The sequence below is a fragment of the Bos indicus genome, chromosome 2 (assembly GCF_029378745.1).
Source record: "Bos indicus isolate NIAB-ARS_2022 breed Sahiwal x Tharparkar chromosome 2, NIAB-ARS_B.indTharparkar_mat_pri_1.0, whole genome shotgun sequence".
NCBI classification, from domain to species: domain Eukaryota; kingdom Metazoa; phylum Chordata; class Mammalia; order Artiodactyla; family Bovidae; genus Bos; species Bos indicus.
This window is the reverse complement of record NC_091761.1, coordinates 127,757,970-127,775,677: the sequence shown is the minus strand read 5'-3', so window position 1 is coordinate 127,775,677 and position 17,708 is coordinate 127,757,970. Positions and strand designations below refer to the sequence as shown.

Here is a 17,708-nt window from a genome sequence, read left to right as displayed (position 1 = left end):
AGAGCCAGACACGACTGAGCAACTGAACAAGTAGATGATACGCTCAGTGGGGGCCAGAATATTTGTCTTCATTGCTCTGTCCCCAGCCCCTAGGACAGCATCTGGCACACAGCATGTGCCCAAAGAATGTTTGTGAAATGAATTAAGGGCAGAGGTTACTGCTCCCATTTTACAGATGAGAAAACTGAGGCTCACAGCAGGGCAATGAGTTGGCCAGGTCACACGATAACCAAGCAGAACCCGGAAAGGTTAGCACTTACTGGAGCCTAACCCGCCACAATGACCCTAAGCATCTACTCCTTCGGTGTGAAAAACTCCACCCCACTAGGCAGCAAGCCACAGGCCAGCCCTGACATCACCAGCCCACCTCAACAGCTTCCTCCCAGTTTCTAGGCCTGACACCACCCTTCCCAGGTACCCACAGAGAGGAGGGAGGGAGGAGCTGGGACCTGGGAGCAGGAGTGGGAGGGGTCAGGTGTCAGGTGCCACAGGAGGCTGCGCCCCCCACCTCCGCGAACCAGAGGTGGGGGAAGCCATCTCCCAGAGCACCCCTCGCCTCTCTCTGTGCCTGGCAGCAAATCCATCCAGCCGTCTCTTAAGGGCAGGAAGCCGAGAGGACTTTGTGCAGGAATCCCAGGCTCACTTGCACATCAAGGTGCAACTCCTGGACTGTGGGCAGGTGGCCCTGCAAGTGGGGGCCGGAGTCCTAGTCTGGAGATTGCTGCTCTGTGGGGCTGAGAACGGCGTCCAGACTTCACCAGAGGACCCGGGTTTCGGTTGCTGAATGCAGCAGAACGTGGTGAGGTCTGGCAGTGTGGTGCTGGGCAAGTCTCTGTCCCTCTAGGCCTGGGTTCCTGTGGAACGAGTCCCCGCCCCTGGGGCTTCATGGACAGGGGGAGGACGCATCTCTGGGGGCCTCTGGATTTGTTCAGGGTCGACCAAGAAGCCATCTACTCCTCTCCCACCAGCGGTCCCCCTAAGCCTGTGTCCACAATCGCATTCCAAATTTCTTGCCACACACTGAGGTTTCTTTTTAACCAGTTCATGACAGTTCAGTTCTTTTCATCTTCACCTAGGCCAGTAGCCCCCTCCTCAGTTCAGTTCAGTTCAGTTCAGCCAGTCAGTCGTGTCTGACTCTTTGCGACCCCAGGGACTATAGCAAGCCAGGCCTCCCTGTCCATCACCAACTCCCGAAGTTGACTCAAACTCAGGTCCATTGAGTCAGTGATGCCACCCAACCACCTCATCTTCTGTTGTCCCCTTCTCCTTCTACCTTCAATTTTTTCTAGCATCAGGGTCTTTTCCAGTGAGTCAGTTCTTTCCCTCAGGTGGCCAAAGTATTGGGAGTTTCAGCTTCAGCATCAGTCCTTCCAATGAATATTTACTGATTTCCTTTAGGATGGACTGGTTGGATCTCCTTGCAGTCCAAGGGACTCTCAAGAGTCTTCTCCAACACCACAGTTCAAAAGCATCAGTTCTTTGGTGCTCAGCTAAAAACCACAGCTTTGACTAGGGGCCATTTTGGGAGTTTATGGTGCGTGGTCCTCAAGGGGTGGGATGTGGTGGGTGGGGAGATACAAATATCAAGCACTGCACAAGGCAATGGATTATTCACTCCTTCTGTGTGAAAAGCAGCTTACAGACAGTCTCTGAGCCATGAGCCTAACTCAGTTTTACATAAAACAGAAGTTTTTGCACTCTTTTAACATCTATTGAATTTTCCAGGCAAGAAGATAGTTCCTTAATTGTTTCAAAAAATTTTTGCTCAGAGTTTTGCCAAAAATTTCTCACAGCTTCAGCAAATTGTGACCCTGGCGACGGTGCCACATTCAGACTTTGAGTCACGTACACCTGGCCTGTAGGGTTGGAGGTCACAGGGCTTCCGCTAGAGGTGCAAACATCCATCCACCCCACAGTGTCTGTCTGCTCCAACATTTACATATTCAAATAGATACATTGTGATAAGTTACTTTTCCTTTCTCTCCATTAGAGTTATGGAATTATATCAATTTTGAGAATGCATGTAGGTGGATAGATTACGACGATATCATGCACATTTCAACCGTAGGATGGTAGAGGGCATGTTGCAAAAATTTTCTGTGAGAAGGGGTGCTGCGTCTGGCAGGGCGGGGACATCAGCCCTAATCACTGCAGGAGAATGACTTGGTTTCCTTCCCTTTCTTCTCTTGGTTTACACTTTCAGGCTTATCATGAGAGCTCTGTGGTAGTTCTGTGTATATGTCTTGCAAGGAAATCTCTTTCTTAGAATTAAGGCAGGATCAAGGGATAAAAAGCAAGGAGATGAACAGAAGTTTCCATCCGGCTTCTTAAGTTCTGGCAGAAGTCAGAGAGCCAGGGAAAGGCTTGGAGTCCCAAACCCCAGGCTGTCCTGATTCCTAACGTGGCCCAAACTGTCTGTGTCAACGACCGATGCGTTCGTGGGAGGGAATTTCCCAATGGGCAGGCTGGGCGCAGCAGAGGTGTGGCTGCATGCCACAGGACCCCTGTGTCCTCCTTCCTCACTGCCAGCCGCCTCCACTTCTCCCACTCAACAATTCACATCTTCTGGTTTTCCCCCACCCCCGCCCAAACCACACCATAATCAGAGAATCAGTGACTGTCACCACTCAAAGAGACTTCAAAGGTCTCCTCCAGTCCCAGGCACCTGAAGTAACACAGTCTCTAACCTGTATCCCGTTCTCATCAGGTGCCAACCGATACACTAGTACCAGTTTCCTTAATGCTCTAAGAAATCCCACAAGGGAGGTACGAGTATTGCCCCATTTTACAGATGAGGCAACAACCGAGACACACAGAGGTTAGTAAGCCATTTGCTCAGTGTTATCCAGCCAGTCACCAGCAGAGCTGGGACTGGAACCGGGTTGGTTGGTCGCAAAGCCCAGGCTGACTGATGAGCCTCCGAGGTCTGCAAGGCTCATCGAGTTCCATGGGCATCGGAACTCCCACTCAGGCCTCTTCTGCCTCCTAGGACCACTGAGATTGGAGAGAGAATGGAGTTTGTAAACTCCACCTCCTGCACCTCCCAGAGTCAGGATCCCAGCCTCCCTCCACAGTGCCTCCTCCAAGAGCCCGCGGCTGAATGATGCTTTGGAAACCTAGCTCCCTCTCTGTGGGCCTTGCGGGGTGGGTGCAGGTCTGTGGGTATAAATACTACCAAGAAATAATTTTCACTGGAGGGGATGGCCAGGTGAGGTCTCAGGAACACACAGAATAACCAATTTGTCACTTTCCAGGAGAGGGAGTGGGGGACACTCCTGACGCTTCGCTGGGCTCCCAGCACTGACTGCCCCTTCTGCTGCAGCTCTAGGGGGCCTCCACAGCCACTGCTGGACCCGGCCACCGCCCGAGACCCAACCGCACCCAACCGCACCCGAACGAGCCCCCGCCGACCAGTGGCCCGACTCTCCACTTGGGGCTGGGGCTGGGATTAAGTTGCAAAAGGCTTGAGAGATTGGGAATGACAAAGGGGGCTTGGAGACTAATTAGGAGCAGCAATGAAAGCTTAATTCATAAAAGCAAACATTTTCCATCCATCAACCTGCAACCAGTTAAGGGCAACGTTTGAAAGAAATCTGTGCGTGGGGAAGGGAGCCAACAGGAACAGGAAATGTTTGAAAGAATGTAAACTATTTCAGTTTCATAAAAAAGTAACAAGTAAACAGTTATTACATGCAAATAATGCCCTGGTTTTAATTAATGCTGAAAAGTCAAAATATGTTTGACATTTGTATGTATACATTGAACGGCTGGAGAGGAAAAAATGGTGCCCAGATGCCCGTTTCCGAGCTGGGCTGGCGGCTCAGAGGGAACTAAAACCTTAAGAAGGTCTTGTTTATTGGTGATGAAAAGTACAATTCTGCCTCAGCCTCTGTGGAGACTGGAAGCAGAGGGAACCTAGCTAGCTTTCTTAACAAGCTGGAGGGGTCGGCTGGTTGCCTGGAAAGGACACTCCCCGCTTTTAGCTTTTCGGCAGCCTGGTCTTAAAGGGCCAGCAAGCCCTTAAGTCTCCATTTCGCCCCGGCCGGGGTTCTAGGATTTCTTAATCCAGAAGTGATGATGGGGTTTCAGGTCCCAGCCGCCTCCCACTCAATAGCCCCTGGCGGCAGCCACAGTGGCGTCTGGTCCTGCCTTCCCTCATAATGCCCCAGGAAGATCAGATAGGCAGGGTGGCACACCAGCCTTGTTTCTAGAGTGGGAGATGGCAGCCTTCAAGCTCTGCTTTCCAGCACCCAGCATCCTGCACTGCATTCGTTTTTTTTTTTTTTTTTTTCTTTTCTAAACCACCTTAAGGTTCAAAGGGGCTGGCGAAACTGTGGCTTCGGGAGACCACAGCTGGGGAGAGGCAGCCTCAAAGTGTCGGGGAGACTCCACCCCAGTGGAGAGAGTGGTTGGGGTGTTCGGGGCCCCAAAGACCAAGGATTTGTCTAAACCAGCTTCTAAGTAAAGTGCCGCGCCATAAAGACCCACGAGGCCCCATTTTGAGCTTGTTGGTCCACGATCTCCCAGCATCTTTTGTGAGGCTGAGGTGCTTAATTGGGAAAGAGGGGAGACGCAGAAGGCTTCACAAGTTAGTAAACCCCAGAAACGGGAAGAAAACTGTGTCTTTTCTGGCCAAGGACCCTAACTTTCTCCACGTCTTCAAAAGGGTCTGAAACACCTTAAGGAGTTCCAAACTAATGTTTTGGACAGAGCTGGGCCTGGAGACCTGCTTCGAGGGCTTCTGCAAGGACCCCAAAACCTCGTTCTCAGCTTACTTCCCTGCGCCTCTGCCATCGCCAAAGTCGTCCTTCCGCTCACCTCGCCCACTGCGGCCCACGAAGCGGAGGTCATTGAACCTGGCCACCTGGTTCTTCATGACGGCCGAGGCGTTGCGCAGCTCAGCGGAGTAGTTCTCGTCGTTGCCCGCCATCACTGTCACCACCGTTCCATCCGGCACATCCCCCAGCGCCACCACCTGAGGGCACGGGGGCAGGGGGACAGCTTAGGCAGGTAGGAGAGGCCAGCGAAAGAAGGGGAGGGGCAGGGTCAGCAGCTCCCCTACACGGCCCAGGCGCAGTGCGGATTTTTCAAATGCGGGGGTGGAGAAGAGGCTTAAAAACGATAGACACTTGCGCCCCCACCCCCAATACCACAAAAATCAGAAGGCAAAAATCTCTACTTTCCACACCCAAATCCTACATCAACTGGTTAAGTCACGTCCCGAAGAACTGATCCTTTCAATGCAATGAAACCTAAGTGAAAGCGAGGAATGAGCACAGCCGCTATGTCCTGGGGTGCAGTTCCTCTCTTCCCTTCAGCTTGAGCAAAAGAGGAATCAACATGCTCCTAGCAACCGAGACTCTGAGTGAAAATAATATCAACAACAACAATAACGGGACTGCTCCCCCACATTCAATTAATGCAAGAGCCCTTTGGGGTATGAAATGGGGCCCCGAAATGCGGCCCAGGCCCAGTTTATCTGCCTCTGCAGAGCCTGAATTCGTTATGCAGGGAAAATGCAAAACGCAAAACAAACTGCTGTTTTGAGAGGGGCTGCCCAGAAATCCCCTTTAAAGTGAGAGAGGGGCTTCTGATAGCAGGAGGATGCACCTGCTGGGGAATTGCAAAATGAAGGTGGAGATGCCCCTCTAATACAGTCTTCCCCACCCCAGGCCCCAAGGAGCGTGGAGAGGCAGATGCCTTTTGCAAAGGAAATCAGACTGCAAAGGCAGTCACAGCCATTTAAACGTGGCCACCGCGTGCAGGGACTAGGGATCCAGATGGTAAAAATTTCAAGGAGAAAATGTTTGGGGTCTGATTAAAAAGGCCAGATTTCCTGTCAACATCCTGTCTTCTTTTAATTTCAAAGATTCCTTTTAAGCTCCAAGTGACAGTAAAACCTCCGATCTGAGGATTAAAGTCACACGGGCCTCCCCCTCCCCCTCCTCCCCGGGAGATTTTCCCCAGTGGTATTTTAAGATGTCACCCGGGAGACCTCAAAGAGCCACTCATCCCTTTTTCCAATTTGGAGTCGTCTTAATGGGACCGAAGACGGCCTCGGCTGCCAGGAGCCGCTGTTTCCAGCCACCTCGGGCACCCGCCACCCCCAGCCGCTGGCCCTTCCTGCGTTGCCCTTTCTCACGGCAGCTGTGAGAGGTTTAGGGGAAAACCAAGGCGTTTTCGTTTCATCTCGCTGCCCCCTTAAAAAAAAATGAAAATGAAACAGTCGCCTACTCCCCAGCAAAGAGAAAAAAGCTCCTCGGGATGGCTACTAGGGGCTGCCAGGGGTGGGAGCGCACCGCCCCCCTCCCCCAATCTCGGTCTGACATTCGGGTTCCCGGCCAGCAATCGTTTAGGGTTCAGGGCCCCCCATCACGGCCTGGAGCCTCCCGGTGTAAAATTTCAGAAGCCAGGAGTTGACGGTGTGAGCAGGAAGTGTTTTCTGAGAGCCGTGCAGGAGGAGGGGTGCGGGCAGGGGAGGGTAGGCCCTCTCCCACCCTCCGCACCCCGCCTCCGGGGTCCTCGCCCGGGTCCCAGGGCTCCTCTCTGCCCTGCTCGCTGCCCGCAGGGCTGTATCCGAGAGATCCGGTTGGGGAAGAGCGAAACCCCATCCGCCCGTTTCCGCATCAACGGTCTCTCCGCAGGGCCCCTCTTCTCCACCACCCCAAGACCGAAGAAGGCAAAGCCCTTAAAAAGTCATCCGTGCCGGGTGCATTCTAGAGTGTATGCCCAAGTCCCCGGGTGGAGCGCGCAAAAGCTCCGGGGGGCCCGGCGGCCGGGCTCTCACCCCTGGGGTCTCTCGGGCGCCTCCCTTCCCCTCCCTTTTCCGGGGCTTTGACTCCTGCAGCGGAGACGCCCGGAGCTGCCTGGCCGGTGTCCTCCCGCCCGGGGGTGAAGGGCCTCCCCCGCACTCACCTTGAAGGCGACGGGCAGCGTCTTGTTGCAACGCCAGTGCGAGGGCAGTACGGAGCAGAGGAAGTTGGGGCTGTCTGTGCGCACGAGCTCGCCCGCGTGGTCCGCCAGCACATCCACCATCGAGCGCACCTCGGGTCGGGCGCGCCCGCCGGGGCCCACGGCCGCCTGCGCGGTCAGCGCGCCGCTGTTCTCGCCCATCTTGCCGCCGCCGCCGCCGCCGCCGCCGCCGCAGGGGAAGGCCGTGGAGGGAGGTGTGAAGCGGCGGCTGGTGCTCGGGTCTACAGGAATACGCATAACAGCGGCCGTCAGGGCGCCGGGCGGGCGGCGGCGGCGGCTCGGCTCCCCCGGGGGCGGCCGGCGCGGGCGCCTCTCCTCCGCGGCCGCTGCTGCTGCTGCCGCTGCGAGAAGCGGGAAAGCAGAAGCGGCCGGGCTGGGGCCTCAGGGCGCCGGGGCGTGGGGTGGGATGGGGTGGGGTGGCGGGGGGCGGCGCCCGGGGACGCCCGCCGCGAGGCCTCACCGCCCCCCCGACGGCCGCGCCTCTGGCCCGGCCCGCTAGTCCCGCATCTTGGGGGTGTAGCGCGGCCCGCGTGCGGCCGCTCTTCGCGGCGGTCCCGGCGGCCTCGCTCAGGCTGCGGCGGGGCCCGCCGCCCGCCCGCCCGCCGTCCGCAGCCCGCTCGCGGCCGCCCCACCGACTGGGCGGCCGCAGCCCCAGAACAAAATCCTCGAGAACCGAGTGGCCGCGCCGCCGCCGCCGCCCGCGCGGGGTTAGTACCCCCGGGGGCCCGCGAGGGCGGGGCCGGCCCGAGCGACGCGTAGCGCAGCCAATGGGAGCCCCCATCGCGGGCACCTCGGCTGCGCTTGCCGGGGAGGAACGGGGGCCGCCGAAGGCCGCCCAACGGGGAGGGGCGGAAGGCTCCGCCCGGGGAGGGCGCCCGGGGTCCGGTCTGGGCCCCCCGACTCCCTGCGCGACAGCCCTGGGCTCCTGCAGAGTTCTGGGAGCTGGAGCCGAGGCTGAGAATTTGTTTAAAACGTCTAGTCCTTCCTGCCGCCACCCGCCCCCCACCCCCAGCTTCTTCGGGTGCCCTTCCCGGCCGCCGGCAGCCAGGCCTCCCCAGCTCCAGCTGCTTTCGGCCTGTGAAGCTTGCACCCCCCACCCCCAAGATGGGGACTGCGCGGGGAAGGGGGGGGCGGACCTCAAGTCCGGTAACACCAAGCGGGTAGCGGCCCCAGAGTGCCTTTTCCCTGCCCCTACCTGTCCCGCAAATTATTTTGACCCCAGAAACTCCACCGCACACGAGATGACGCTCACCAGCCAGAGGCCTCTGCAGCACTGAGCCGTGCGCAACTTTCCTCGCGGCCCGGGGCCAGGGAGAAGAGTGTCCCCTCCGTGCCCGCATCGGCGTGGGGGCGAGTAACACCATTCCTCTCCGCTCTCCCCTCCAAAAATGACTTTCAGGATCGCGCAGGCCTCGCTGCGTCGTCGGCCTATGGCTCTTTGAAAAACACGACGGTGCCTGAAAAACGCGAGCGTTTCCACTCCCCCATCGCTCCCCCAACCCCCAAGCCCCAACCCCCCGCGGGCATGTAAACGCCGTCCTGCTTCGTAGGAGAGGACCAGAATTCGTGATGAGAAGGAAACCGTGCAGAGAACGCGCGGGAAAGGCTGCAAAGGATAAGGGCCCCGGCTTCCAAAGCAGGGAATTTTCATCCACCCGGTGTATGCAAACTGGCCCACGCGGGTCCACGCCCACGTCTTCCCGGGCAGTGCGCTCTGGCCCTGCGGCAAGAACGCAGACAGCTCTGCCGAGGCACCTTCTGCTCGCCGGCCCGGGGTCCTCGCTCCTTCTCCCCTTCTCCCCTTTCCCGACCGCGTGGCCCAACCGCTCCCGGAGTCAAAACAGGCAAACGATCCCCTCTCCAGCCTCTTACGCCGGGATAGCGGGCCTAGGGACTGGCTACACAGAGAAGGAGGACTGGAAAGATCAAGCCCCCATTCGCTCTGGATTATCGCCCCAGATGGACCCCCTGGAGTCTGGGAAACGAACGCGTTCAGAGTCTGCCCGCCGTTTTGGAGATCGGGTTGGATATTCGTTGTTTCCGGCCCTGGACAGGTGCAAAACGACGGATTCCAAGCCTCGGGAGCGAGCGGAGAAACATAGGATCCGATGGCGTCAGCAAGATCTCGCCCTGGATCTGACCCATCGAGGGCCACTTAGTCTTTGCCAAACGAAATCAAGCCCTGTATCGGGTCTAGGATAGACCGACCCAACCTGACCCAACCTCGACCACCTGGAGAGCTGGTCCTCAGCCCTGTCAGAGCCTCACACCAGTCCCCCTCAGACCATTTAGAGAGCGGGGACAACGAAGGTCCCTCGCTGGACCTTTTTATAGAGCCTGTACTTAGCAGTTGCAGATCGCCAGGAGGGGCCTGCACACTCTCTGGAGCGCTGGCACTGGCTGCAGAACTGGAGGAAAGTGAGGAACAGGGGCCTTGGGGCGTCCGACCTCTGGGAGCTTCCCTCTGCAAAGGCCCACCTTGTCTTGTCCAGGTAGGGCCCGGGGCCAGGAAGGGCGGGTGACTCTGTGCTGCCCCGGAGCGGCTTTGGAGGTCAGGACCCGCTGCATCTGGGGTTTGTAAATTCGATTTGTTGAGTGGTTTTGGTTTGCAGCCGTTCCCTTCCTGGTCTCTCCGCCTGATTTCTCCCTCTCGTCCTACGGCCGGTTTACAAATGGGTTTCCTGAGGATAGGACTCCTGTGGGTCCTAGCACCTGGCCACAAGTGCCCGCACGGCTCCAGCCCAAGAGAAAGGCGCTCGCTGCCGGTGGGCGCCTGAACCAGGAAACCTGGGTTTGTAGACACTTGGGTCCCCAGCCGGAGATCGCCGGGGCCGCGGGGCAAGGAGCAGTCCCGGGACCCACCGCTAGTTGACGCCTGCACTCTGCCAGCCGCGGAGGTTCTGGGCACAGATGTGCACCAGGCGCCACCGGCCGGCTCCTACAAGCCGCCCTCCCACCCGATTCCTCACCGTCTGTGCGGCCACATATCGGACAAACCAGTGGCTTTGTGGTAGATCGAAGGCTGCCCTCCCCGCCCCCCATGGACGTGGACGCATGTGCCTTATCTCAGACCTCGGAGCATTCCGGCACCCTCTGACCCCCTGCAGAACGTTCTCTCTGGTAGACGTGCGCAGTCTTGTCCTGTTCTCGGGGGAATCCAGGGGGGAGGAGCACACACAAGAACAGACCAACTCGGTCCCAATTTCAACCTAAGACCAACCCATTTTTGTCCCCACCCTAGACTGACAGACCTAGCATCACACCTCTCTCTCCTCTCCCCACCCTGTCTCTCCCCATTTTCAAAAGACAGTTTCAATTGGAAATCTACTTCCCGCCCTGGGGCCCACAGATATCTCTCCCTTCACCATCTTGTGTGGACAGGGATCCCTTCTTCTTCTCTGGGACCCATCGACAGACACTGTCGAATAGCCCCCATCTAAGGGCGTGCCAGGTTGTCTGCAACAGGGAGAGGAAGCCAGGACGTCCGGACCTACCTTGGCCCAGAGCTAGGTAAATAGAAACATAACCTGGGGCCTTGCAGAGTTCGGGTTCTGGGAGACACTCCTTCCCCAGGGGGAGGGAGTCAGAATGATCCCGTGTTGGGTGCCCTGTTCCTGCTGCTGGAGGGTGTTTAGGAGGGGCTTCAGCTGCGTTCCTGGCAGTGAGGTGCCTGCACGTGTCTCCCCTCCCACCAGAGAGCTTCTGAGAGTGAGTCTGATTCCCAGGGAGTCCCAGTGCCTGGGGAGGGGTGAGGATCCCCCGTCTGTGGCAGGTAGTGGATGCAGATGCTCTGGAAAACCTTCTAAGAGGTTCACTGGCTGTGGAAGGAGCTTGGGTCTGCGGTTCCCCTGCCTGAATTCTTCCACCACCTACCGTGATCTGGGGTAAATTGCTTAAAACTGTCCAAGCCTCATCTGTTTCTTCTGTGAAGTGGGAGTAATAACAGTGGTCTCTTAGAATCATGCGTAAAGTGCTTGGCACACGCCTGGCACATAGGTGGTGCTCCATCCATGCAAGCTGGTACTGTTATGCTCAAAAATAAGTCCTAATCACCCCTTGTACACGGCCTTTGGCAAGTCCCTTCCCCTCTCTGGGCCTTACATTTTCTGTTTGTGAAATATCCAGTCCTCACATTTAAAGCTTGCCGAGTCAGAGCCTGGTCCATGGTGGTCCTGTCCCGGATGGTTCTCCTGGAGGTGGTGGTGGGGTCCCCAGGGGAACTAAGGACTGCCTCCAGGCAGAGGCAGCTTGCAGGAGGGTTTTCAGCCACCACCATAGGACTACCCGTGTCTTGATCTTGAGGACTCACCTTCCCCTGGGCTCTCAGACCCTCCTTCCGGAAACCCATTGGTCCCGCCCCCTACCTCCCCACAGGCAAACACTTTCCTAACTTGAAACTTGCCTTAGCCCCCTCTCCCTCCCCGGGAGGTGGTTGTTCCCTTTATTCCCTGGAGTCACTCCCAGGAGCCCTAGTCCAGTGAATAACACAGAGGACTGTCAGCTAGAAGCTAATGACGTCTCCCAACCTGGCTTCCACACCCCCACTCCAGAGGGAACCATAGGGAAACCTGTTTCATGCCTTGTGCCCTGGAACTCCAGGAGGAACATTCCTGTCCCTCGCTTTGCCTCAGTCTCCTCTACTGTGAACGGAGGTTGTTCTGATGGTTCCATTTTACAACCTGAAGGGGACGGGTATTGTGCTTCACCAAATCAGATATACCATCAGTTGTTCTATGTGCAAGAATAAGAAAGCAACTGTGCTAATTAAACTAGGGCTTGTCTGCATCCTTATTTCAGATATATGCATTTACACATATGTAAGTTTTAATATTAATATATATGCTATCCGGTAGTGGGGGTAGCTCAGCCGTGTCCAACTCTTGGCGACCCCATGGACTGTAGCCGCCAGGCTCCTGTGTCCATGGGGATTCCCCCGGCGAGAATACTGGAGTGGGTTGCCATGCCCTCCTCCAGGGGATCTTCCCAACCTAGGGACCGAACCCAGGTCTGCATCGCAGGTGGATTCTTTACTGTCTGAGCCACCAGGGAATATTAATATTTATATAATAAAATATACATATATAATTAGTGAGAAAGGGTCATGAAAGACAATAATGTGGCTGAAGGGTTGTCACCTTCAGGGCAGGGAGCCTTCACCCTAGAGAATCCAGCTCTGAGGCCACCCGCCCTGGGCAGCCTTTCAGGAAGGCTTCTGCTGAGAGGACTGGAGCAGGAAGACAGGTGTCCTCTCAAATTGTAGATTTTTTTTTCTTTTGGAAAGGGCCAGATTCTGAGAGGAGCTGGGGAGAAGACGGTGGGTAGGACACAGCTACAGGCTCTGCCGTTGGCTGGTTGGACTTTTGCCCAGGGCCTGCATCTCTCTGAACCTTGGTCCCCTGGATGGTAAAGTGGAAAAGCAGTAACAGCCACGTCAGCAGAGACGTTCCCATGTACCAGCACTGTGTTTGGGTTTGAAGTGGTCTTTCAACCCTCAATTGTCTGTGGTAGGTGTTAACGCCAGTTTAAATGAAAAGGAACATTGCCCAAGGTTTTCTGGGCTAAAGAGGACCAGAACCAGATTAAAAGCTCAGTTTGACTCAAAATTTGGACAGGAGGCAACCCAAATGGTTGTGTACATTCCTTGCCTACCCCCTCCGACCTTGCACTGGTTAAATGAAGAAATGGGAAGAGCCCGGCATATGGATGGATACTGAAAGACGGTTCACTGCAAAAGGGTGGGGGGGGCTAGAGGCAATGACATCTGTTAAATAGCTGTGGACTGGGAAATGAGCAGACCCTTCGGACTCAGGGAAGGGGCTCCAGGAGTTGTCCACTGAGGCCCACCCACTGCCCGCTCTCCTTTCACCTCGGAACTAACCCACCTGAGAGGAGGCTGACTCAGCTGTAGTCCCCAATTTACAGATAGGAACAACTGAGGTCCAGAATGGGGAGAGACTTAAGCCGTGTCACCGAAGAAGAAGAGGACTTGGCAAGGCTGGGGGCAGCACGGCGTGGCCCCCAAAGTGGGGTGGCCTGACTTCCGCCCACCCTGCTGGAACCCCGCAGGTGGAACCCTGGGCCAGAACCACACTGCACCCCACCCCACCCCCCACCCCCCGGCTGCTTGCCACCCCTTGCCCCAGGAGAAATGACATGCTTCCCTGCAAGGATGCCCATGGCATCTGGATGCCCAGATTCCAAAAGGGAGAGGGTGGAAGGAGGGCAGGGCGCTGGTCTTAGCACAAGCCTGGCCAGAGGAGAGGAGGTGGCCCCATCAGTGGCCGGGGAAGTGGATTCTGGCTTCGGCTCCCACCCCCGGATCTGGTCTTCCTACCGCCCTCTTTTTCCTCTCTTTGGTCATCTGTTGTTGTTGTTTAGTCTCTCAGTCGTGTCCAACTTTTGCAACCCCCATGGACTGTAGCCCGCCAGGCTCCTCTGTCCATGGGATTTTCCAGGCAAGAACACTGGAGTGGGTTGCCATGCCCTCCTCCAGGGGATCTTCCCGACCTGGGGATCAAACCCCTGTTTCTTGCATTGGCAGGCAGATTCTTTAGTGCTGAGCTTCCCACCAGGGAAGCCCATGGTCATCTATAAAGCAGAAATAATTCTGGCAGAGCTCTTCGGTCTATGATGAATAGTTACCCTAATTGATTAGACTCCTGCCGTGTGCTGGGGGTGCTACCTCAGTTATCACTAACCCTCACAATGCTTCTGCAGGGTTGAGATTTTGTCTTCTCCATTTTACAGATGGGGAAGTTGAGGTTCAGACAGTAAATAACTAATTTCCTCTGGGTCTCAGAACCTGAGAGGTTCAAACAAGAAGGTCTTGAGGGCCCTTCTTTGTTGTTGTTTTTGTGAGATCTTAGTTCCCTGACCAGGGATTGAACCCGAGGCCACTGCCAAGTCCTAACCACTAGACTGCCAGGGAAGTCCTTCAAAGACCCTTCTAACATGACTTCTTGGTGCAGAGTTGGGCTCTGTCTCCCCGCTGCTGGCTGGTCACAGGGCCTTCCTCCATCCACGGCAATGGGTGGGTGCCAAATGACCCGCTTTTGGACCCATCAAATCAGAGGACTCTTCTGTTGGGGGCAGAGGAGAGCCCAGTGTCTTGCAGCCCAAGATGGCTTCCGGGAAGAGCATGGCCCTCCCCTAGTCCCACCATAGGGCTTCAGCTCTGGCAGTCATGGAGGGAAAGGGCTCTCTGAGTGGCTGTTTCCTCTTGCAGAGTAGAAGAAAGATAGGAGAGTTTCCAGGTTCAACATGTCTCCAAACCTTAAGCAGGTGGCAAGAATGGGATTCCAAGAAATCGGTATGCCAAACCAATTTGTGGGATAGGATTGCAACCACACGATTACATTTCTGAGCATTGTTCATCATTACTGATGGCAGTTAAGTTCATCCATGCCTCCCAGTACTTTTATGGGAGAGGTACAGTTATCACCCCCTTTTACAGGTGAGAAAACCAAAGACAGAGAGGCTAGGTAAGTTGCCCAAGGACACACAGCTGGGAAACTGTGGCGCTCAGATTCCAACCAGGCAGACTGGCTGCAGAGCCCACGTTCCTGACTACCACACTCTGTTCTCATGGACCAGAATCAGATGCTTGAAGTTACAGTCATGGAATAGAATTAGAATCCTGGCATGAGAATTGTGGGCAGGATTCAGGATTTTATAATGTCAGTCTCCACAGGGTTCTGAGATAGCATATCCAAATCTCCCGTTTATCAAGGGGCGGAACCAAGGCCTGGGGAGGGGAAGGGTCTTGCTCAAGGTCACAGCCTAGGCCAGGGGCAGAGCCTTGGACCCCCTCTCACCGCCGCCCACTGACTCCGGTCCAGGGTAGTTTCCTCTCCACTGCAGGCCCTCCTCCCGCCCCCCACCCCCCCGCCCACCCAGTGGCTCCCGGGCCCAGCCAGTCCCATTAGGGATTTTCCACCTCCCCAAAAAGGTTCTAATGACTGTCAGTCCTTGTGAAGCCTTAATTAATCTCAGAGGCCGATGGCTCTGAGGAGACCGGGGGCTTTGGCCTTACGCAGATGAAGATTACGGCTCCATTTCATGTGGTGGTGGAGGAACGCCTCAGACATTCCTGCCAGCAATAAAAGCCACATGGCTTTCCAGCGTTGCCCTTGGAAAAGAAAAAAAAAAAAAAAAGCGCAGCTCTTTGCGGAAAGAAATCAACTATGTGCTGTGTGCATGGCATGAGATAAAAACGGGGTAGGACGAGGTGGAGAACAGTTGGTCTTTCATGCAGCCTCCGACGGCCACCGAGCGTGGCCGGGCCCAGTGGTTGTGATCCCAGCTGCAGCCCCGGGGAGAACGGGTGGCCCTCCACTTGCTAGTGGAAGCCAGGGTGTCAGGGCCTCAGCCCCTCAACCTGAACCGAGTCTGAGCCATGCCAGATGTCCCCACATACGGGGCCAGCTTCCTGGGCCCATGAGCCGTGTAGTCGCCCAGACCTTGCCCTTGGCTTCCTGCCCTGCTATCGCTGTCTTGACATTTCTTCACTACTTTTTGAATAAGGGGCCTGTATTTTCATTTTGCAATGATATGACCGGTCCTGCACAACAGGTCCTCCCATCAGCCAATTGCCACAGGTCCCCCGGCCCCTTGCATGGATCCAGGCCTAGGGAGAGTGTTTTCTGAGCCACCTACATTGGCTGAGATGAACTTCAGAACAACTTTCTGAATTCGGCACATGTGGAAAACTGAGGCTCAGAGAGGTTTCCATGCAGCCAGGAAGCCTAGACTGGGAATCAGGTCCCTCTGAAGCCAAAGCCAGTGTCTGAACCGCTCCCTGTTCTGCAGTCTTTTACATGGGCAGGGTTTTTTATTCTCCCAAAACCGAAGGGATAACTTAGGCCAGACCAGTGAAGGGACTCATGGTCATACCCAGTCAGTGGGGAGTGGGGCACTCTCTGCCAGGCTGGGTAGCAGTGCACCTGCGCCTAGACCCATAGGACTTGGTGGGGGCGGGAGTCCCAGTTTTATAGCTGTTTGTTCCACTTTTAAATTTATTAGGTCTTCTAGGTGGGTCATTGCCTTAAGTCTGGCCTGGGACGTAGTGGGAGTCCTGGCCCCAGCTCTCTGTTCTAAACATCTGGAAGTCCTTCGTGACTGACCTCCTCCACTCTTTCATGCTCCAGTTTTCCTCTGCTGCCCTCATCGATTGGGGAAGCAGTTGTGCCTTGCACCTTGATAAACTCAAACCAGTCCCCCATGAATCAGAAAGTTGGCGCTGAATGGAGCCTGACTGTGGTCGTGACTTATGACCTGGCTCTAGCCCCTTATTCCTTGCTGATATCTCCAGGCAAGTTCCTTTCCTCTCTGGGCCTCCAACAAACCCCATCAGAGAGACAAATGCATTGGCACACACTTGATCCCCAGGAGGACTGTCCATCTTCAATGTTCTAGAATTCCATGTTAATCTGCAACTGGGGGCACTGAAGTCCAGGCAAGATCAGGGACTCGTTCAAGGTTACACAGGCAGCTGGACCCAACTCTGAGGCACTGGGAGGAGTTGAGGCCTGGCTATGGAAGTTTCTATTTGTTCTTAGTCGAGGGGCATTGACTCTCTAGGTGGTTTGTGAGCCCAAAGCTTTCAGACACATCCCCAGTATCTGCTAACCTCCTTCCCAGAACGAGATTTTCCTCGGGAGGTAGAGAGTTCCCCATTGTGGGAGGTATTCAAGTTGAGGTCAGGATACTGTAGTGGGAATACAAGTGTTGGATGGAACTGGAAGCTGGACCAGGTGCCAGTATCCAGCCTAGATTGGCTCATAGTAAGCACTTATTGAACAAATGAGAGAATGAAACCAAAGTTTCATTTGTGACCTGACAGTTAGTGACACAGTGCCTACCAACTCTGAGTTCTTGCCCTGGCATTTTTACCTGCTAATGTGTGACTTTGGGCCTTCTCAAGCCTCAGTCTCCTCATCTGTAAAATGGGGAGAATTGATCATCTTCTTAGGTGGCACAGTGGTAAAGAAATCGCCTGCCACTGCAGGAGATGCAAGAGATACAGGCTTGATCCCTGGGTTGGGAAGATCCCTAGAGGAGGAAATGGCAACCTGCTCCAGTATTATTGCCTGAAAAATTCCATGGACAGATGAGCCTGGCTGGCTACAGTCCAATGGGGGTTGCAAAGAGTCAGACATGACTGAACACACACACATGACCATCTTCCATGGTTTCCCCACAAGTAAACTTTAGTAGTTCAATGGCTCACATCCTTTATTTCTGCCTTTCAGTTTATTCCAAAGTATCTACTCATAAATGGAAAATGACGTTGAAAGCAAAAAGCATATGAACAAGATGATGGTTAACACAAAGACCAGGGGAGTGGGTGACCATGGCAGCAGGGAAGGAGAAAGAGGGATGTGATTGGGGAGGGGGTGTTGGTGGGAGCCCTAAGGTCCACTTAGTGGGGTTTTTAAAAAGATGGGTGGTAGGTTTATGGGTCTCTATCTTATTATTATAACTTAAATAATATTTTTATATACCCCCTGTTACTATATTATGCAGTAAAGGAAAGCAAAAGATAAAAAATATTTGAAAAGCTCGTCCTCCCTGAAACTTCTGAAAAAAGAATAGACAAAAATGCTTAAATTTGCATAGAGTTGCAGAATTGCCCGTGGTGCATCAAAATTGGGACTTGTTTACTCTTGGCGAGATCGCTGTTTCAACCAGATTGTCCTGTCCACCAGCTCACTCAGCTGAATCGTCTGGTGGACTCG

General features: G+C 55.2%; 1 protein-coding gene across 1 annotated transcript in view; it reads right to left on the bottom strand.

The window, feature by feature from the left end:
• The window catches only part of RUNX3 (RUNX family transcription factor 3), a 64,736-nt gene that overhangs the window by 24,229 nt on the left and 22,799 nt on the right, over nt 1-17,708 (bottom strand). Inside the window, exons 3-4 of the mRNA XM_019981146.2 lie at nt 6,916-7,193; nt 4,819-4,975 (exon numbers count right to left, since the gene is read on the bottom strand). Coding sequence (XP_019836705.2) covers nt 4,819-4,975; nt 6,916-7,193 — 435 coding nt within the window. The remainder of the gene's footprint in view (nt 1-4,818; nt 4,976-6,915; nt 7,194-17,708) is intronic.